This window comes from Sapajus apella, unplaced genomic scaffold (genome assembly GCF_009761245.1).
Source record: "Sapajus apella isolate SASKATOON/1434 unplaced genomic scaffold, GSC_monkey_1.0 scaffold91, whole genome shotgun sequence".
Classification (NCBI taxonomy): domain Eukaryota; kingdom Metazoa; phylum Chordata; class Mammalia; order Primates; family Cebidae; genus Sapajus; species Sapajus apella.
In genome coordinates, this window is record NW_022437031.1 from 2,838,084 (window position 1) to 2,860,716 (window position 22,633).

General features: G+C 43.3%; 1 protein-coding gene across 2 annotated transcripts in view; it reads left to right on the plus strand.

Annotated features, from left to right (window-relative positions):
• Positions 1-22,633, plus strand: part of MSN (moesin) — a 77,745-nt gene that overhangs the window by 32,757 nt on the left and 22,355 nt on the right. For both annotated transcript variants that reach the window (XM_032255813.1, XM_032255814.1), the window contains one exon: positions 20,529-20,612. In XM_032255813.1, the coding sequence (XP_032111704.1) occupies positions 20,529-20,612 (84 nt within the window). The remainder of the gene's footprint in view (positions 1-20,528; positions 20,613-22,633) is intronic.

Consider the following 22,633-nt stretch of genomic DNA (forward strand, 5'->3'; position numbering starts at 1 on the left):
TTGTAGATGTCCACCCAGCTCCAGGCTACTAGGCGTGGGAGACTCAACCACTATGGTCTCTCTACCTAGAACACCATGAGGCTCCTTTTCCCTTTAATCTTTTTCCTGTGACAGTGTCATTTTTCCTTTAGGAGAGGTCAGTTCTATCTCAAGAAACCTCCTGCCTTCTCACCTCTCCTTGTCTCTTTACCTTTCCCATTATGGCCTAGATGCCTCTTGCTTGTGTTTCCACAGTCCACTTTGATTACCTCTATCTCTGCTCTTGCTGTATAGAATGGTAATTTCTCATTCATTTACCTGCATATTGCCTCCATCTGACAAAAAATGTTCTCAGATACTTGCTCATTTTCACACACACACACACACACACACACACACACACACACACACACAAATTTCAAAGCCTGGTCCGATCCATATTGGGTGTCTGATAATGTGGTGGTGTATGGAACCCGTATGTATATACATATGTCTGTGTTAGTGATATGGGTTCTTTATGAAACACCTGTGGTAGGTAAGAGGTAGCCTTACTCGTTTTTCCAGATCTTACTAGAATTGTAGATTTTTAGGGTTTGCTTTGGATTATGGAACAATGTATGTTGCCTTGGCCATTAAGGAGGCTTCTGGGTAATTTCCATAGATATTCTGGTTGATCTCTTTACTGTTGTCTGAAAAAACTAGACCAAACATTGGGGGCTGGGGGTATGATTCTTATTCTCTCCAAAGAACTGATATGAATATCTGTGTGGGGGGTTAGGTGGGTTCATGCTTGTTCACCGCAGCATTGAGGGGTGTGAAGATTATATGTTTGTGGGTGTAGGGGTGCTAAAAACCCTTGTATTATTGCAGGATAGGTTAAATCATTTTTACTGGTCTCAGTAAATTGTTAGCCGAGCTTGTGGTTTGGAGAGAAAGATGTGGCTTTATCAACTCGAAAAAACAAAGCCAGCTTTTAGAGAAGTTATCTCAAGCTACATAGGGACCAAAACTAATAAGCTGGATGCCATGTGGTCTCTTATCAACCCTTGCCACCAAGGGACTTTTCCAAAACAATCATAGATCCATAGATCCCAAGAGCATTCTTTGAGTTCTCTGTACCTCTGCTTCCAGGAAGGTGGTCATGACAAAAATGAAGGCTGTGAGCTATTGGCTATAAACAAATACACTTGTGGCAGGTTATGAGGCCACCTTTCAACCTTCAGCACGTTCACTGGAGGTAGGCATTTTTGAGAGTAGGTATTTTCTTAAGACCTACGTGATAAGCCTTGTTCCCTAATGTGGATGAGAATTGGATTAGGCTGTAAGATTAGATGTAGGGGAACAGCAGGCTGGGTAGAATTGAGGACATCCTGCTTAGTGGTAGCCAGCCAAAGTCCCCCATACAAGCCCAACCAAGGATCATGCTGCACTGAAGGTCTGCACTTAGTAGTAAGGCAGTGCTGTGAAATGACATCTGCCTTCCAATTTCTCACACTGGATGAGTAAGGAGGCCTTACCTGAATATTCACATGGATGTTCAGCCACATTCTTTGCTATATTTACAGGGTGGGAAGGGAAGACAAGGGGGAGCCAGGGAGTCTGAGCTGGTTAGAGAGGAGTGAAGGAAGTTTCAACAATGAGTAGATTCAAGCTGTGATACCTCCTGGCTGCCTCTTCCTCTTTGAGTTTGTCAGGGGACCTTCCTATGGGCCTGAGATCATTTTCTTTTTCAAAGTGGCCAAAACCACTCTAGGCCCATTTAAATCAGGGTGCTTTAGCAGAAATACCAATGCTGGCATCTAAAACCCATGTGTAGTGAGACTTGAGTGACACTTGGGACCTTTTTTAAAATACAATTTTATTGTATTTTTGCATTTCTTGGTTCGTTTATCAAGGAAGAACATTGGCACGGCATCTTCCAGTCTCCAAATGTAAGATAAATTGTCAATTTGTGTTTTCCAGAAAATTTATTTTTCCAGAAGTGCTTTGAACCATCATCATCTATCTGTAGGCATGGATCCTCCAATTTAGAAGGTGCTCCTAGTGTTGCCTAGTACCCTTCCTGTCCCATTCTGTGAAACTGGGATATTTACTGTGGATTATTCAGTCTGGTCAGACAGAAAAGTCCAGCTCCCTCCCTAGTCAACCAAAGCCTCCTGTATAGAGGGGAAGTATGGTAATGACATTATCTTTCCCTGGGCAGCCACGTGTTCTCTGAGAACAGGATGTGGGGAGGGCTGGGCCCCAGTCACAGGGTGTGGGGGCGGGCACCGGAAAATGGGCTGATGGTAAGGCCATGAGGATTAATGCTTGTCTCCTTGGCTTTAAGAGGCATGAAGATCTCCTGTATTCCTGATTGTTCAATCATGTGTATACCTTACCCTCGCCCATGGCATGTCTGTGTTCTCACCCTACGAAAGACTGTACCTGAGAAACACCTTGTGTAAGAGGCCCAGCTCTTTGGTCTGTAGAAACTCAGTGAGGTGGAGTGAATGGGCACAGGATGCTCACCATACCAACCCATGCCTTGTGATTCTTTATGACAGCCTGTGGCTTCAGGACACTTTGGCTAAGCTTTGTTGGGGAGCTGGGCCCCAGTAGATAATGGGCAGCTTTTCTGCTCTTTCTCAGGGCCCCAGTTGTTTCCCTTCCCCCAGATGGTTCCTTAGCTGAGGTGATTTGCATTTTCAGCTTCCTTTCAGGCCCCATCCTTCTCTTCTCCCTGCCCCCACTGCTTCTGCTGGGGACCTTTGGTGATGTGCTGCCTGGGGTGGGGAAAAGAGGATGTAGCTAGCTTCCTGTGCAAAAGAGGGTGGGGCGCCGGCCTTCCTGCCTGTCTGCCCACCCACCCAGCCACCCACCCAGTGCTTGAGGAATTGCCTGAAGAGTTCAATTCAGAGTCACCAGAGGCTGAAGGTCTTTTTTCAGAGTAGAGATGGGACTTTGTTCAAGCTGGTCTCTCTCCACAGTGTTCAACTGTGGGAATAGTTGGACACTCTTTTCCTGAAATCACAATGCTGAAAGGGCCTTTAGAATGTTCATTGCAGCACTGTTTACAATAGCAAAGACCTGGAACCAGCCCAATGCCCATCGATGATAGACTGGACAGGGAAAATGTGGCACATATACACCATGGAATATTATGCAGCCATCAAAAACGATGAGTTTGTGTCCTTTGTAGGGACATGGATGAACCTGGAAACCATCATTCTCAGCAAACTGACAGAAGAGCAGAAGATCAAACACCACATGTTCTCACTCATAGGCGGGTGTTGAACAATGAGAACACATGGGCACAGGGAGGGGAGCACTACACACTGGAGTCTGTTGGGGGGAAATAGGGGAGGGACCATGAGGGGTGGGGAGTTGGGGAGAGATAGCAAAGGGAGAGATGCCAGATGTAGGTGATGGGGAAGAAGGCAGCAAATCACACTGCCACGTGTGTACCTATGCAACAATCTTGCAGGTTCTTCACATGTACCCCAAAACCTAAAATGCAATAAAGGAAATAAAAAAAAAAAAAGAAATTAAAAAAGAAAAAAAAAATTAAAAAGCCAGCTAGTCCAACTACTTCACACTATGGGTGGGGAAAGTGAAGCCCAGAAAGTCATATAAGTCCTATAAGGAATCAGCGGCAAAGCTAGGATGAGTAGAATTCTAGAAGGTCAGACCTAGAGCTCTCTCCCTCCCCTCAAGCTGCTAATCCAGAAGGTTACAAATTGTTTGGCTCGGCTACCTGGTGAGCTGCAGCCTCCCTTCAATCAGAACAGCTCTACTTTTATGTACTTCATATTTTGAAGTTTTGTGTGATTTTCTGTTTGGGAGTTTGAGGAGTCAGGAAGCTGTTAAAAATGTAATAAAGTTGGCCAGGCACGGTGGCTCATGCCTATAATCCCAGCACTTTGGGAGGCCAAGGCGGGCGGATCACCTGAGGTTGGGAGTTTGAGACCACCCTGACCAACATGGAGAAACCCGATCTCTAAAAATACAAAATTAGTCAGGCGTGCTGGTGCATGCCTGTAATCCCAGCTACTCAGGATGCTGAGGCAGGAGAATCGCTTGAATCTGGGAGGCGGAGGTTGCAATGAGCTGAGATCACACCATTGCACTCCAGCCTGAGCAACAAGAGCGAAACTCCGTCTCAGAAAAGAAAAAAGTATTAAGTCAAAATCACTGAGCAAAACCCAGCCATTACAGTTGGGAACAGTCAGACCTACAGGGGGAAGGGAGTATCCCAAGTTTACTGGGACCAGACTCAGACCCAATCTGTGAACCACCATTCATAGCTGGTTGCTCTGAGTTAATGATGTGGCTACTTCTACCACAAGGACTGTTCCCTCCCTGTGTACCAATGCTCTTCTCCTGTCCCAAAGAGAGCCTCTTTTGTAGCACCCTAAGACAGAGGTGAAGTCCAGAGGCTGCTCAATTTTTATTGGATGAAACAAATGACAATAGGCAAGCCTTTGGAAGGACCTTTATGTAGCCTTAAATAAGAGAAACTTGGAAAGGTAAGGACCAGAATACTAGTAGTTGGGGAGATCAAGGTTCTAGTTCTACCTCTTTCACAATTGAACATGTTGCTTTTTACCTCACTGAACCTCCATTTCTCCCTTCTTTAAAATGGTGCTTGTCTTGGCTCTGTCTTTTTCTTACAGGGTTTAATTCAGTGAGAGAATGCATGTGGGTAAGCATCTTTTAAATTGTAGAGTACTGTGCACATGGGGCTAGGATTATTATTGTATACAAATGAGCCAGAGACCCTGGAAGAATCTGGGTTGGGTAACAGCATTGCGGGAGAAAGGAACTAAAATTTATCAAACATCTACTATACGCCAGGTACCAAGCCAGGTGCTTTTCTATTAGTAAAGGATAAAATGTCACCCTTGCAACACTCTGGTGAGGTAGGCATTATTACTCTCATTTTACCTGTAGGAAAACCGAGGCTTTAAGAGGTCTAGGAACTTGTAATCCTCCAGAGACTACCTCTAGAGCCCAGGGTCTCTGTCAGCCACTTGTGAAGAGACCGTAGGAATGTCCTGTGGTTTCTACTGGGGTTTTCTAGCCCACTCCCTCACTTCAGCCTCTCTCCTCTGGTGGGGATGAGACCGCCTCTTGTTGGCTTCATATCTCAGTCCTGAACTCTTAATCCTCATTTTCCTTGGTGGTGCACCAGGCACAATTAAGTGCCCTAGTTTTGCCTTTAGCTGATGGGGAGCCCTTTGGATCAACCACCTTTTGTCTGATAGTTAGGACGTCATGCTGCTCTGGGTTTTTGGTAATGAGAGATTTGTGGCTAGCCAGACAGACTTGGCTCTTGCTCAAGGTCATGTAGCTAGAAAACAGCAGTTGGTTCCTTTCTTTGAGACTCAGTTTCCTCATCCATAAAATGGGTTTAATAATGCTCAACTCAAATGTGTCTCTTGTCCAGTGTGCTGGTAAATTTTTAACAATCAACTCTTTGACAAATCCATGATTTTTACTGTTTGCCAGTCCCCATGGTGTAAATACTCCCACTATGGCTGATTTCAGGCTACCAATATGCAGTCCCTGATGGAGGAGTTGGGAAGAGATGTGTATGATCAGCTCTAGTGCAAGCTGGTTCTACTGCACCATTGCTAGTCACACCTCTCTTAGACTCATACCCCCACCTTCCAACCTACTCACATCTGTATACAAATGCAGCGTCCTCTCAACCATGCCTCTTCTGTTCTTCAAGTTCCCAGAGCATCAAGGAAAGGGAGAGCTTCATTTAAGGTCTGCTCCTTGCCTGAAAGTTTTTCCAGGAAAGAGTGAATGTGGAGTGTTTAAGAGGCAGAGAACTCAAGAGGGCTTTGATTGGGACCCTAATTAGAGCATTTTGATCAGCATGCTTTGACTGCTGAAGTATATGAACTGTTTGTTTTCTCCCACTGTTTGATTCTTAGCTAGATGAGAGGATGGTTGAAGATTCTGGACAATGGCCTGAGGGTGTGGTGCACTTAGCATTCTGGTTGTAATTTCAAAGCCTCCTCCTCTTCCTGCCTGCAGAATGTATTTTGTTGGGTGCTAACCTCAAGGTCTCTGTCATAGGGCTCTTTGGGCCAGAAAGCATTTTGGAGGACCAAATCCCTGGTCCTGTTCTCTCATTTCAACAGCATCTGTGCCATGTGATATTTCTTTGAACTTTTCAGATGGAAAGGATCACCTGAAGCATTTGTTAAAATACTAATTCCCAAGTATCTCCTCTGTAGAGTCTATTTCAGTAAGCTTGGGGTGGTGTCTAGAAGTCTGGACTTTTTGACCAGTGCCACAATCTTACGATAAACTAAGTTGGGGATATACCTCATTAAGTACTGCACAGCACTCCTGTCATGCTGAGATCATTATGCCCATGTTACAAGTTGAAATATAAGAATTCACGACTGATTATTGGTAGACCTGGATCTTGAGGTCAGGTTTTCAGAATACAAAGCTATGTTCCTTTTACTACAGAGACATTACTGTAGTGAACAATGGTGTATGTGGTGGTGGGTGGTGATGATTCTGGGTAGGGAGGGGCAGGCACAATCCCTGTGCTACTTTACAAATAGGGAAGCCAAAGTGCAGAGGAATTTGAGGGCAGTAGCAGAACTGACCGCGTCCTTGATCTTTTGTGGAGGTGGACTGTATTCGACCCTGGAGAGCCATTTACCAGGCCCAGCAGCCTAGATGTCTCTGCAATTGCCCCCCCACCCCACTTTTTTTTTTGAGACAGAATCTTGCTCTGTTGCCCAGGCTGGAGCGCAGTGGCATGATCTCAGCTTACTGCAACCTCTGCCTCCTGGGTTCAAGCTGGGAATACGCCGCTACACCCGGCTAATTTTTGTATTTTTAGTAGAGACAGGGTTTCACCATGTTGGCCAGGCTGGTCTTGAATTCCTGGCCTCAACTGATCTGCCTACCTCGGCCTCCTAAAGTGCTGGGATTACAGGCATGAGCCACTGCACCTGACCTTTCAGTTGCTCTTTACCTGCAGTGTTTCCCTTCTATCAGACATTCCTTTAGTCATATTAACACCATCCCAGGCCAGGCATGGTCCAAGAAGCAGATGGAACTCTTGTATTTCAAGATGGAAATCCCCATCCCTCTCAAGAGATAAAGTATTTAAAATAATGCTAGGAATATGTGTGTATTTAACTGTTGTGCATGGTCTCACATTGTCTCGCCAACTAGAAACATAATCACCTTTTAGTTTTCCCCCAAAGTGAGAGCCCTTTATGCTAGAAGGGCTGTTAGAGGTCTTCTTGGGCAGCCCCCAGCCCTCTGTACTGAAACAGGTTTTTGTTTTAAATCATTCCTGACAGGTAGGATACTTGTCATAGTATAGCTAAAGGGGGAGGTGTTAGTAATCATCACGTTCTACTTATGGTGTGTCAGGTACTTTCCTGTCTATTATTGTATTATTATTATTATTATTACTGTTCAATTATTTTCTTCCTCCAGTGTCAAACATGTCTATTATTTTAACATAAATCTCTCAATAACCCTGTAGTGAGGTTCAAAATTATTAGACCCATTTTATAGATTTGGAAAATGAGTTTTAGAAAGAGGAAGGTCAAAAAGGCTCCAAAGCTCTAAATGCTGAGACCATTATTTCCAGGACAAGGGCTCCAGTTTTGTGGGTTCCCCAGATACTAGGTTTGGTTCTTAGCTTACTAGCAAGGTAGGTAGGAAGCCAACCTTAGCCTAGCCCTAGGGTTAAAAACAGAGCTTTTTTTTTTTTTTGACAGGATCTCTCTCTGTCGCACAGGATGGCATGCGGTGGTGCTATTTCGGCTCACTGCAACCTCTGCCTCCTGTGTTCAAGCAAATGATTCTCATGCCTCAGCCTCCTGAGCATTAGTAGCTGTGACTATAGGCGCACACCACGATGCCCAGCTAATTTTTGTACATTTGTGGAGACAGAATTTCACCATTTTGCCTAGGCTGGTCTTCAACTGGGCTCAAGCTATCTGCCTGACTTGTCTTCCCAAAGTACTGCGATTACAGGCATGAGCCACCATGCTCAGCTGGAAACAGAGCTTTTTGATTAGGCCCAGAAGCCTCCCCCTGCAACTGCATATTTGACTAATCCTGGCTTCAACGATTTTAACATCCCATGAGCAATAGATGGAACCCAAGTTTGGGTTTGGATCAGCTCCAGTGTGCTTCAGAAGTATGATGCTGGAGATTGCTAGGGTCTGTTCCTAAGCGGAGGGAATAGAGCCCTCTTCTGGCACCCTGGGCAGAGCTGGCATCTTCAGGCAGCCAAAAATGGTCAGTTTCCAGTCTACAAATACTTCCTGTGAAGCTTGCTGGCAGGAAGCTGGGTCAAGCAGGAAACTGACGCTAAAGAGTGAAGCCCAGCTAGGTGTGGCCCTGGATAGGGGCTTTGCCCATTTGGAGACTTACTTTATTAACGATGGATCTGTACTCCTTTTACTTCAGCAGCTTTGAAAGTTTATGGGAGTTGAAGGAATCTGTTGTTCTTGGCTGCCTGGATATGAACCCATTACCCAAATTTCCTGTCTCTTTCTCTGCTCTGTGCCCTTCTCAATCCCCAGCTTGAGTCTTGGGTGTGCCTGTTACTGGGGGCCTTCTAAACCAGTTGCTATTCAAGTTTTTGCAAAGGAAACTGTTCTGGAAATAGGGCTTGCTGAGTTTTCCTTCCATGGTGTTATAAAATATTTAGTCTCCCTGGAATGGGTGGTGGTGATTGTCTCATAACCTGAAAGTTAGGTTTGCCCTCTGTTTAAAGCTAAACTTCCAAGCAGTGCCAGCTTGGAGTTTTTCATGGAAACTAATGGTTTCAGCCTCCTCCACATAGTTTTTTTTTTTTTTTTTTTTTTTTTTTTAAGATCAATAATAGTATACTTGAAGTATCTACTGTTTTCTAAATGCCAGGCTGGAACTATGGCTTACTAAATAGGCTAGTAGATCAAAAGCCAGTTTGATGGAGTCTCACTCTGTCGCCCAGGCTGGAGTCCAGTGACACAATCTCAGCTCACTGCAACCTCCACCTCCCGGGTTCAAGCAGTTCTCCTGTCTCAGCCTCCCTAGTAGCTGGGACTACAGGCACATGCCACCACACCTGGCTAATTTTTTATATTTTTAGTAGACAGGGTTTCACCATATTGGTCAGACTGGTCTTGAACTCTTGACCTCAGGTGATCCACCCACCTCAGCCTCCCAAAGTTCTGGGATTACAGGCATGAGCCACCACGCCCGGCCTCAAAAGCCAGGTTTTTAATTCCTCCTCCCACACTGCCTAGCAGCTGTATGGCCCTGGGCCAGTGCCGCTCTTTCTTTGGACCTCAGTTTCCCCAGCTGTATGTTGCAAGGTTTGAATGTAATGATCTCTGAGGTCTCTTTCAGGTCTGACAGTTTGGGATTCTGGACTGTTTATTTTCTTAAAGGACAAGGAGAAGTTCAGAAGGGAGAAGCCATATGAGATTCTAGGATGTATGTTTGAAATAATGAGGAAGTGTAAAAAGAGGAATGACCATGCTAAAGAGCTGGTGGGACAGCCCAAGAGCCTATGAAGGAGAGAGTGAGTTGGGGCTGGAGAGTATTTGCCCTGGGGGTATGGTTTGGCTAAGCTGATTTTGGAAGTAAGTCCTGGAGTTAGGTTCAGACACTAAAGAGCTAGTTTTCTTCCAGACTTTCACATGTGGAGAGAAAAACGAGAGGGCTCTACCTGTGCCTGAGGTTGAACAAAAGGCCATGCAATTAAGGCTGGATTAATGAAGAAACTAACTGGCTAAGGTGACATCATTGTTTCTGTTTTTTTCTTTCCGTTTTGGCCTCTGCCTTGAGCTCTTCTCCTACAGGGACAAGGTGGTTATATTTCCATTGCCAACCCCCACACATATGGTAATTGGAGTGGTACCACCCAGTCTCCAGTATGTCCTTGTCTTCCAGTTGAAATTCTTCTTGAAGAGCTTTGGATGACAGGGCTGGGTCAAAACAAATGAAAGGAAACCCTTGTCTCCCATTCCCTCTGGAGCAGTTGGAGTGGTTGAAGAACTACTGCTAACCCATTAAGGTGTGAGTGAGGTTGGGTGTTGTTCTCCTTTCTAGAAGCTACTGGGAAAAGGCACAGGCATAGGAAAGTCAACTCCAGGCATGTCTTCTGAGCTGGAGATGAGCCGGAAGAGGTCAGAGCAGATTACTGTACCAGTTACCACTTCCAAGTCAACAGGAAGGGGCTGATTTGCTGGGAAGTGAGTGAGTCAGTGAAGGAGGAGGAGGAGGAGGAGCAGAATGGCCCCTAGGCTAAAGATTCAAAGCAAACCTTGTTTTCCCCCTTATGGAGAATAGCTGCTTGAGGCAGTGCTGTCATCCATAGAGGCAAGACAGACCAGGACCTGCCCTGCCTTGCCTTGGCCCCACTCTTAGAGCAGAAATGGTGGGAACTGGAGCCTAAACAATGGAGTTTAGCCTTTGACCTGATGAAGGCAGTGTGGGTGACACTGTGATGACTATTCTCTGGCCAGGGAAGATACTAGAGTTCTGGGACTGCCTTGGTAGGGCTCATCCTTCCTCTGGGTCCCCTGTCCCACTTATACTTGCCTTCTTCTCTACACCAGCAGCCTGACTGATAGCCCAGCGGAGGTGGCCCCTGGAGGGGAGCGGGGAGGTGGCAGGTGGGAGATGAGGCCATTAAGCTCAGACCCAACTGGACTGACTCACAAGCTCTGCCCCAGTGAGACAAGAGGCCCTTCCCAAGCAGTGCTTCCCAGATGTGCCCAGGCTTCCTATGCCAGAATGTTTGAGTCTTAGCCAAAATAGTTGCCAAGGCAATGTCTGAAGACAACATGACAGGAGAGGTGGGTGGAGTTGTGGAAAGAGCTCCAGGAATGTCCAGAAGACCCGCCTCCACTACTTGTTGGCTGAGTAAATGTGACCTCAGTGATGTTAAGTGAGACTGTGTGTGATGAGGCTGGCACATTGTTGGCATTCAGTAAGTGTTCACTTCCATCCTTCTGTCACCCACCTCTGTGCACTTCAGTTTTGTCATCTATGATGTGGGGCTAGTAACGTCCATTTCCTCAGCTTGCAGGTCCATGCTCCAGGCAAGTCACTTGTAATTATTTCACTTATTCTCTGCTTTTCTCTCTGACTCTTCCAAACTTCTTTCTAGGAAGGAGCCATTTTATAGTTCAGTGACATGAGGTAGGTGAGGGGAAACCATTGCCAATCCCTTTTTGCTGTAGCCAGGCTACTGCTCCCCTGAGTGCTCCTGACAACAGACAAAGAGAAAGTCACTTATTTGAAACTGGCAGGCCCAGAGACCAAAGTACACAGGAATGTCCTGTGGTTTCTACTGGGGTAACTTCTGGCCTGGTTACTTATGTGTCTCAGGTCAGGTAACTGGGGACACGAGAGAGATCCAGGTTTATTGAAGGCTTTGGACAGTGGACCACCGAGATGGGTTTGTTTGTGCTTAGCCAAGTGCTTGGTGTGGGAAGTGTCTGTGTTGAATTGCTCAGTAACAGTGGGCTTATTGTTCTTGGGCAACGGGTGGGAGGGCCAGTGCATGTGAGAGGATGACACTCCCCCTTCCCCAAACACACACGCAGACATTTTGTTATTGTTCCTTCAATCCTTAATGTTCTTCTGAGACACAGTCTTTGACCTCATGCTGTGCCTAGATCCTCAGAGCCTGGCTTAGGCAAGGATTTAGCTGTATAAACAATTCTCTGCTGGGGACTACATCTTGAAATGCTGCCCCACCCAGGTCAGCTCCTGTATTCCTGTTAAACCGAAGGGCTGGCTGGGAATTTTCTGCTGACTTTGGGAGCTTCATTTTCAGGTTCTTTCCTCCCACACTAGACCACTGTCTTCTCTTTGGGGAGAGAGCAGAGTCTAGGCCCAAAAAGAAGACCGTGGGTGCTCACTAAGGGTGAGCATCCAGTGGGCCCTCTGTGGCAGTGGGCCTGGGCCTGCAATGCATCTTGCACCCTTGGGTCCCAGATTAATCTAAGAGAGAACAAAGGGACCTTCTTTGATCAGGACTTCTATCTATCACTTTCAGGCCCCAGCTGTTACTACCCTTACTTCCTGCTACCTCTGACACATACAGAGAAAACAGGAGAGCTTAGACCCACGGCCGTGTCCCCATGACTTACATTTTAAAAAATTTTAATTTTAAAATTTTTATTATTTTTTAACTTGAATTTTGTTTTAATAGAGATGGTCTTACTATATTGCCCAGGCTGATCTCTAGCTCCTGGCCTCAAGCTATCCCCCTACCTTGGCCTCCCTAAGTGTTGGGATTTACAGGTGTGAGCCTAATTTTGATTTTTTAAACTTGATACATAATAATAAATGCATACATAATTTGTACATATTTATGGGGTACATAGCAGTATATACAATATTTAGTGATCAGATCAGGGTAATTAGCATACTTATAATCTCAAACATTAATTTTTTTTTTCTTTTTTTGAGACAGGGTCTCACTCTGTTGCCCAGGCTGGAGTACAGTGGTGCCATCTCGGCTCTCTGCAAACTCTGCCTCCCAGGTTTAAGCAATTCTCTTGCCTCAGCCTCCTGAGTAGCTAGGATTACAGGTGTGTGCCACAACACCCAGCTAATTTTTATATTTTTAGTAGAGATGGGGTTTTGTCATGTTGGCCAGGATGGTCTTGAACTCCTGACCTCAGGTGATCTGCCCACCTTGGCCTCTCAAAGTGCTGGGATTACAGGCATGAGCCACCGTGCCTGGCCTGGTGTCTAACTTTCTGTGCCTGGCTTATTTCATTTAACATAATGTCCTTCAGGCTTATTCATGTTGCTACAAATGACAGGATTTCTTTTTCTTTTCTTTTCTTTTTTTTTTTTTTGAAATGGGGGTCTCACTTTGTTGCGCAGGCTAGAGTACAGTGGCACAATTTTGGTTCACTGCAACCTCCGCCCCCTGGGTTCAAGCGATTCTCCTGCCTCAGCCTTCCGAGTAGCTGGGATTACAGGCACATGCCACTACATTCAGCTGATTTTTGTATTTTTAGTGGAGACGGGGTTTCACCAAGTTAGCCAGGCTGGTCTTGAACTCCAGACCACAGGTGAACCACCCACGTCAGCCTCCCAAAGTGCTGGGATTACACGCATGAGCCACCATGCCTGGCCAGGATTTCATTTTTTATGGCGGAATAATATTCCATTGTGTATATATGCCACATTTTCTTTATCCATTCATCTGGTTTTGGACATTTGGGTTGATTCCATACCTTGGCTATTGTGATGTAGTGATGCAATAAACATGAGGGTGCAGATATCTTTTTGATATACTGATTTTTTTTTCCTTTGGATAAATGCCTAGTAGTGGGATTGCTGGATCATATGGTAGTCCTATTTTTAGTTTTTTGAAGAACCTCCATAATGTTGTCCATAGTGGTTGTACTGGTTTACATTTCTGCTAACAGGACTCACATTTCTTCTGAGTTAAGTGGAGACAGGAATGGGAATTCTTTCATGTTTGTTTTTCCTTCCAATTTTTTAAAAACCTAAAATAGTTTATCTCCACAATGAAATTCAGGAAACCTCAGGCTGCTGTCCCTGGGGAAGCAGCCACAGAGGAATGGCAGAAACCCTGAGTAGGAATTCAGGACAAACAGGTTCTGGTTGGGTTTCAGCTCACACCCTCAGATTTTAGGAGAGCCCTTGTAACAGGGTGATCCTCTAAGAGGGAGGAAGCATGGCCAACTCTAGCCTCTCTGACATGCTTATTCCTCACCCAGGATGGGCCCTCTTTACCAATTGATTTATTTAGGAAATATTTCTTTAAAAAATATTTGATTACCTACTTTGGGCCAGCACTGGGCTCCACCCTTGATCAGCACCCTGAAGATGCTGGATTGGCATGACCTACAATTGACATGAACTGCACAAGACACTGGCTTCCTTCCTTTGAAAATTATTTACAATATTGTGAATTAAAGGGAACTCCTAAGCTTTGGAATATGTCCCTGGAATCCCACCCCTTCCCCTTTACTTAACTTTCTTTCCTGGGTGTTTTTTTTTTTTCCAAAAAGCCCAGTTCTGATCCCCTGCCCAGAACCTCTAGGCTATCTGGCCACTGCCAACAGGACTAAGGCCCAACCTTCTAGCATAGCACAGCCTTCAGTGTCCTCCACCTACCTTCCTAGACTCTGCCCTCTCTTCACTTTGCAGGCCTCATTCACCCTGGAGTAGGTCCACATATTGACTTCTAAAGGGGCCATCTGCATCCCTGCCTTGTTCTGGGCCATCCACACATGGTGTTTTCTCTACGTGGGACATTTGAGTGCTCTTCTCCCTACCTGCACAGTCGTTCTTTTCCACAATCCAACTTATCCTTTGGAAATCAGTAGAAACACCACTTTGAACTGTGGTTCCTAATTTCCACAAAAGATTTCCTCTGTTTTTCTATTATGGCACTGCTCAGGGTCTCTCTTGTACATTTTAGTTTTTCTGTTTTTCAGTGCCTTGAGATCAAAGACTGGTTCTACTGCTCTGTTCCAACCATAGTTCCTTAAACATTGTATTCCATTAATACTGGGTGAATTGAATGAATTTATAGGAAGCTCCTTAACCTGGAGTTCCATGGATAGAATTTTAAGTGGGAAGGATATACGAACTTGGATGGAGGAAAAATACTTATTTGTTTTTTACCAACCTTTCATTTGTAATTTAGCCTTTTGTTCAATTATGAATGTAGGCAAATAAAATAAAATAAAGGCAGCAGTAATAGCAGTACCCATGACTTTGTTACCAACTCTTAGGCTGTGGAGTGTTTTCCTGGATTCCACCATTTTCTTTAGTTTTCTTAACTAACTCATAGAAGCTTATACAGAAACTATCTAATGTACATTTTTTTTTAGATGAAGTCTTGCTCTGTCACCCAGGCTGGAGTGCAGTGGCGTGATCTTGGCTCACTGCAACTTCTCCCTCCTGGATTCAAGTGGTTCTCCTGCCTCAGCCTCTCGAGTAGCTGGGACTACAGATGTGCACCACCACACCTGGCTAATTTTTGTATTTTTAGTAGAGATGGGGTTTCACCATTTTGGCCAGGCTTGTCTTGAACTCTTGACCTAAAGTAATCTGCCCGCTTCAGCATCCCAAAGTGCTGGGATTACAGGCTTGAGCTACCACACCCGGCCCCTAATGTACATATTTTTTATATCACAATTAGTTATTGTGTATTTCTCAAAATATTATTTATGCTCAATAGACTTTTGAAATTACAGTGATAATAACCAACTAATAAGACCTAGTGCTAAGTAATTACTTAATATGATAAGAAGCACATATTATTAAATTTTGATAACTATTTCAATATAATTTTGTCTTATTGTATCTACTTTATTTCATACATTTACAAATATTCTGAGAAGGGGTCCATAGGCTTCACTAGACAGGCAAGAATGATTCATGGCACAAAAACGTCAAGATGTCAAATGTCCCCATCTTTGTATGTGTATACTATGCTCTCTCTCTCTGATATCCCCTTGTTTGGTACCCATTCATTTAGCCAACATCTTGTGTGAGTACCCAATGAGCCTTGAAAACCGGAGAGAGAATTCTAAGTAAGAGGTAAACTTTGAGGTGAGAATGAGGTCTATTGTTCTAAAAAACCCACTGCCCTCTTTCTGTTCTCTCCTGTCCCTTCAGTCATTGGTGTTTTGAGGTTACACTGACCCAGCTCAAGGATGAGTTGAGGCTGTATGTGGCATGGTGCCCCTCAAATTCCAGTCTCCCTGGCCCCATCTTACTTTATGAGGTCCCATTTTATAGGGGTCACTGACTTGGCAGAAAGCCTAGGGTAGTACCAAATCAAAGTGGCTAACCTTGCCTTACTCCCACTGGGGTACTTGCCTTACTTGTTCCTGCCTTCAGGGCCTTTCCTGTCCCATTGTCAATCCTAAAATAGATTTCCTCCTTGGCTCCCTAGTGAGATTTATTTACAAAGTTGTTTTCTGGGCCTGATCCTCATCATAATTGTTTATATGGCAAAATGGCTGCCTGACCCCCTCTTCCCTGCTACCTGACCCCTGTGTTCGGGAAAGTCCTAGAGGCTCAAAGACTGATAAGGTTTAATGTCTTACTCCATGGGAATCTGTATTTTTGGTAATACTATATATCTAGTGCTTTCCCTCAATACTATAAGTAATATGTGACCACCTTAGAAAATGTATATTAGATGTATATTTTTTTGTTTTGTTTTTTCGTTTAAAGGGGAGAAAGCACATATAAGATCACCACCCCAAAACCAAGCCTGACTAATACTTGGACATGATTCCAATCATCCCTTGATGTATACATTTTACAAAGTTGAGCTCATGGGCTGTATGAAATATTGTTTACACTTCCTCACTTAATATCACTAAGTGTCTTCCCTGGGCATGAAATCGTCTTCATAAAGGTTTTGTATGACCATATAACAAGCCATCTTGTGGCTGTATCATATATATGGTTTAAGCAAAATGTCTAACAACTAAAAATCAATCTTTGATTTCCTTTAATGGGTGACTTTTGTACTCTGTAAGAGGAATTTAGCATATTGGTTCATGTTGTGAGGTTTGGATTTAGACCTACATTGAAGCCCTGCATCCCCTACTTAATCGCAGTGTGACTTTAGAAAAATACCTATTTCTTTATCCCCAATGTAAAGATAATACTCTTCTTTACAGTGTGATTATTGATATTAAATGGGCTAGTACATATGAAGTGCCTGGTGAGTAGCAAGTCTTAATACAGGAAAGCTGCTGCCTGTTACTATTGCTGCTGCTCCCATTACTACTGAGTTTTCAGCCAAAGAGACAAATCTCTAATTAGGAAATTTCAGCTGTCATTGACCTAGGCTAGTGGATCTATTTGTAAAGGTGGTGGGTATTTTTTCTAGTTCCCATGAAATCATGTGTGTTACTCTTATTTTGGCCTGGGCCTGTTTCTGGACCTTTGTACCCTCATTGACTTGGTTTTGGTAGGACCTCTATGCCACCCAGATTCACCTCTGCTGAGGCCCCTTTCCCCTCTTGTGCCTGGGAAAGCCAATGAGACATAAATACAGGAAGCATTAACAATGCAAGGAAGCCTATAGAACTACAGACATCAGCACCGAAATGGTCCTTGGACTATTTACCTAGTTTAATTGGCTGCCTTCCATCCCATTCCTGCCTTTGCACAGGTGAGGGACACTAAGGCCCAGGAAAAGGACAGGAGTTATCCAAGGCTGTAGATTTGACCAGTTACACGTGAGGCTTGGAATCCAATGTTCTTCTTTGTTTTCAATTTTTATTTTAAGTTCAGGGGTACATGTGCAAGTTTGTCATACAGGTAAACTTGGGTCATGGGGTTTTGTTGTACAGATCATTTTATCACCCAGGTATTAAGCCTAGTATCTATTAGTTATTAATGTTTTTTCCTGAACTTCTCCTGCCTCCCATCCTCTACTTTCTAGGTGTCCATGTGTTCTCATCCTTTAACTCACACTTGTAAATGAGAACATAGGGTGTTCTAAAACCTCTGCCTCCCGGGTTAAAGCAATTCTCTTGCCTCAGCCACCAAAGTAGCTGGGATTACAGGTGTGCACCACCTTGCCTGGCTAATTTTTGTATTTTTAGTAGAGACGGGATTTCATTATATTGTCCAGGCTGGTCTTGAACTCCTGGCCTCAAGAGATGTGTCTACCGTGTCTTCCCAAAGTGCTGGGATTACAAGTGTGAGCCACTGTGCCCAGCCTGGCATTTGATTTTCTGTTCCTGCATTAGTTTGCTAAGGATAATGACCTCCAGCTTCATTCATGTTCCTGCAAAGGACATGATCTTGTTTTTTATTGCTGCATAGTATCATACATTTTCTTTATCCATTCTACCATTCATTGGCATTTAGGTTGGTTCCATGTCATTGCTATTGTGAATAGTCCTGCAATGCACATGTGCATGCATGTATCTTTATGATAGAACGACTTCTATTCCTTTGGGTATGTACCCAGTAATGACATTGCTGGGTTGAATGGTAGTTTGGTTTCCAGGTCTTTGAGAAATTGCCACACTATTTTCTACCATGGCTGAACTAATTTACACTCCCATCAAAAGTGTATAAGCATTCCCTTTTCTTTGCAATCTCACCAGCACCTGTTTTTACTTTTTAATAACCATTCTGACTTGTGTGAGATGGTATCTCATTGTGGTTTTGATTTGCATTTCTCTAATGATGTTAATTTTTTTTAAATATGCTGCTTGGCCACATGTATGTCTTCTTTTGAAAGTGTCTGTTCACGTCATTTGCACACATTTTAACGGGGTTGTTTGTTTGCTTGTTTTCTTGTAAATTTGTTAAAGTTCCTTATACATGCTAGATATTAGACCTTTGTAAGTTGCATAGTTTGCAAATATTTTCTCTTGTTGTGTAGGTTGCTTGTTTACTCTATTGATAGTTTCTTTTGCTGTGCAGAAGCTCTTTAGTTTAGTTAGATCCCATTTCTCTAATAAATCATAAAAATAATAAGATTCCTAGAAATACAGCTAACTAGGGAGTTATTTTTGACATTTTATTATTTTTGCTTTTGTTGCAGTTGCTTTTGGCGTCTTTGTCATGAAATCTTTGTCCATTCCTATGTCCAGAATGGTATTGCCTAGGTTTTCTTTGAGAGTTTTTATAATTTTGAGTTTTACGTGACATTTGCATTTAAGTCTTTAATCCATCTAGAGTTGACTTTTATATATGGTATAAGGATGGGGTCCAGTTTGAATCTTCTGCATATGGCTAGCCAGTTATCCCAGCACCACTGATTGAATAGGGAGTCCTTTTTCCATTGCTTGTTTTTGTCAACTTTGTCAAAGATCAAATGTTTGTAGGTGTGCAGCCTTATTCCTGGGCTCTCTATTCTGCTCCATTGGTCTCTGTGTCTGTTTTTGTAGCAGCACAATGCTGATTTGGTTACCGTAGCCCTGTAGTATCATTTGAAATTGGGTAGCATGATGCCTCCGGCTTTGTTCTTCTTGCTTAGGGTTGCCTTGGTTATTCCAGCTGTTTTTTTTTTTTTTTTTTTTTTCATTTCCACATGAATTTTAAAATAGTTTTTTCTAGTTCTATGAAAAATGTCATTGGTAGTTTAATAGGAATAGCATTGAATCTATTCTATAAATTGCTTTGGGCAGTATCAGCATTGTAACGTTTTTGATTCTTTCTATTCATGAGCATGGACTGTTTCTCCATTTGTTTGTGTCATCTCTTATTTCTTTGAGCAGTTGCGTATAGTCCTCCTTGTAGAGATCTTTTACCTCCTTAGTTAGATGTATTCCTAGGCATTTTATTCTTTTTGTGACAGTTGTGAATGGGATTGCCTCCCTGATTTGGCTCTTGGCTTGACTGTTGTTGGTATATACGAATGCTAGTGATTTTTGTATGTTGGTTTTTGTATATTGAGACTTTGCTGAAATTGTTTATCAGATTAAGGAGCCTTTGTGCTGAGACTATTGGGTTTTCTAGATATAGGATCACGCCATCTGCAAACACAGATAGTTTGACCTCCTCTCCTCCTGCTTGGTTGCCCTTTATTTCTTTCTCTTGTTTGGTTGCTTTGGCCAGGATTTCCAATACTATACTGAATATGAGTGGTGAGAGAAGGCATTCTTGTCTTGTGTTGGTTTTAAAAGGGAGTGCTTCCAGCTTTTGCCTATTCAGTATGATGTTGGCTGTGGGTTTGTCCGATGGCTTTTATTATTTTGAGGTACTTTCCTTCAATACCTAGTTTATTGAGAACTTTTAACATGAAGGGGTGTTGGATTTTATTGAAAGCTTTTTGTGCCTTTATTGAGATTATCATGTGGAACTCAGTGCTCTTTATCCTGCTATTAATTTGCCTATGTAATTGTTTACCAGTGTTGTAGATAATCCAAGATGTAAATCAGAGGTGAGAAGACAACCCTGTGAGCTGAAACTGGCTAGCATAGATGGAGAGGCTTTCCTGGAAGAAGTACAGTTATCATTTGCTTGCTCTTAGTTGTAGGCTGATATGCATTTTTTTTTTTTTTTTAATTTGAGACAAAGTCTCACTTTGTTGCCCAGGTTGGAGTGCAGTGGTGTAATCTCGGCTCACTGCAACCTCTACCTTCTGGGTTCCAGCGATTCTTATGTCCCAGCCTCCCAAGTAGCTAGAACTACAGGTGCACATCACCATGCCCAGCTAATTATTGTATTTTTAGTAGAGATGGGGTTTTGCCATGTTGCCCAGTCTCATTTTGAGCTCCTGGCCTCAAGCCATCCACCCACCTCGACCTCCCAAAGTTCTGGAATTACAGGCATGAGGCACTGTGCCCGGCCTACATTCTTGTCTGCTCCTTGGTAAATATTGCTTCATGGCTGTATTGTTTGGTCTTCAATAAGCTGCTTGGGAGCAGGGGTTGTGTTTGGGTCAATATTCTCACCTCTTCTCCATCAGTATCTAAGTTGCTCTGACTCTTAGCATCCTAGTTCCCTCCTCTGTGATTGAGCAGAGACACTTACCCCGGCTCTGTTGATCACGGAGCCAGATGACTAACCTGCCTTCTTTGATCTCATCCTAGATCAGTGTGCGCGTGACCACCATGGATGCAGAGCTGGAGTTCGCCATCCAGCCCAATACCACTGGCAAGCAGCTATTTGACCAGGTAAGAGGGAGACTCCTAGCTTCCTCTCCTTCTCGCAGTAGCTTCTACCACAATGCCAACCATCCATGCTTTTTGCCTCTTGTCAGAGAATCTCTCTGTTCACTCCAAGATAGGTCAAAATTAAGGCTGATTCCAGCCTTAATATAAAAGGAGACAAAGTTTAACTTTGGATAAATGTTAACTCTCATCTGTATTAGCTACAGACAATAATTTTCCTACTCTATGTAATAAAAACTCAGAAAGCATACCCAAGTTGTCCTCAGATTTCTAGCCCTCTCCTACCCCTGTCTCCATTCTACTCTTGTCTTTTCTCTCACCAGTTAGGAATGTTCACAGGAATAGAATTACCCATTTGAACACAGCCTCCTTCTTTCTTTCTTCCTATTCCCAACCCTGGGGAAGTTCTCACACAGTAGAAGGACACAGAGAGCAAAGAAGAAAGGGAAGCAAGAGGGCTTGGAAAATCCATCAGAGTGATATGCAGCCTCAACATTCTGGACAATAACTCACACCTCCACCTCATCAGAGGCAGGTGGAGAGATGGGATAATTGCCTGTCTGGTGAGGTCCCAGTCTCTGGAAATGGGAGCCTCATTTTTACTCCTAGAAGTCTGACCAGAGATGGCACATTCCCTTGAATGCTATAAGTGTCTGTAGCTCCCATCTGTTTATTATAACATGTAGTACATCCTTTCTGACAATAATGATTCACAATGAAAGGACACCTCTTTGTTTGGAGATGGGAATGACCTCTTCACTATGGCGAGTAAGCAATTATCTTCACGTCATCCATGAATACTGTATGCTAAGTACTGTGGTAAGCATTTGACTTCCACAAAGCTCTGTGAGTGCATGAATTAGTACTGACACATTTTACAGATAAGGACACAAAATCCTCATTTTCCTAGTTAGACCTTGAGACAATTATTGAACTCTGTGGGTTGGTATCCCCATCCAAAAAAAAAAAAAAATCTATTACTTACCTCACAGGATTTTTGTGAGTGTATTATGTTTTGTATCTTAACCTGTTACTCAAAAAACTGATTATAGAGGCATATAAGGATGCCTAATCCAAAAGATAAATTAGAAATAGATGAGAAAGATAAGAAAACACAAATAGGGAAGAAAGTGTTAGCTGGAAGAAAGCATCCAGTATATAGTAGAGAAGTAATAAATGATAGATCCCTTTCTAATATTATGATGCTTCTGGTATTATTAATTGAGCTGGAGTTAGCCTGACATAGTGGCTCATGCCTGTAATCCTAACACTGAGATGAGAGGATCACTTGAGCCCAGGGGTTTGAGACCAGCCTGGGTAACATAGCAAGACCCTGTCTCTACAAAAATTTAAAAATTAGCCTGGCATAGTGGTGCACACCTATATAGTCCCAGCTACTCAGGAGTTTGAGGCAGGAGGGTTGCTCAAGCACAGGAGTTCGAGGTTACTAGGAGCTATGATTGCGCCACTGTATTTCAGCCTAGGTGACAGAACAAGACTCTGTCTCTAGGAGAAAAAAAAAAGAAAAGAAATAAAATAGTAAAGAAAAATTTCTAGAATTGAGAGAGTCAGGAGATGGGCTTAATGATCCTCAGAATATCTAACTTTAGGTTAAGGTGGACTTACTTCTCTGGAGTTTGTTTTGTGTTTGTTTTACTTTGAATGGCAAAGTATAATCATTGCTACTTAATTTGTGAAACTACAAATTATTCTGAGGAATATTTAAATACAAGTTTATTACAATTAAAGTGATATAGTTGCATTCATATAGCTCACAAGTGATTACAGTGCTAGTCTGGAATGACTAAATGCATTCTAATTATAATTGTGTTTTGCATTTTCCCTTCACATGCAGGTTATATTAGAGAACTTTTAAAGGGACAGCCTAGTGAAATCAAAAGGACCTGGATAGAAAGTCATGAATCTTGGGCCCTAGGGCTGGCTCTGTCATTAACTCTCTGTGATACAAACATTTCCTTTCTTTGGGTCTCAGTTTCTCTTCTGTACAATGCCTAAGTTGTTTC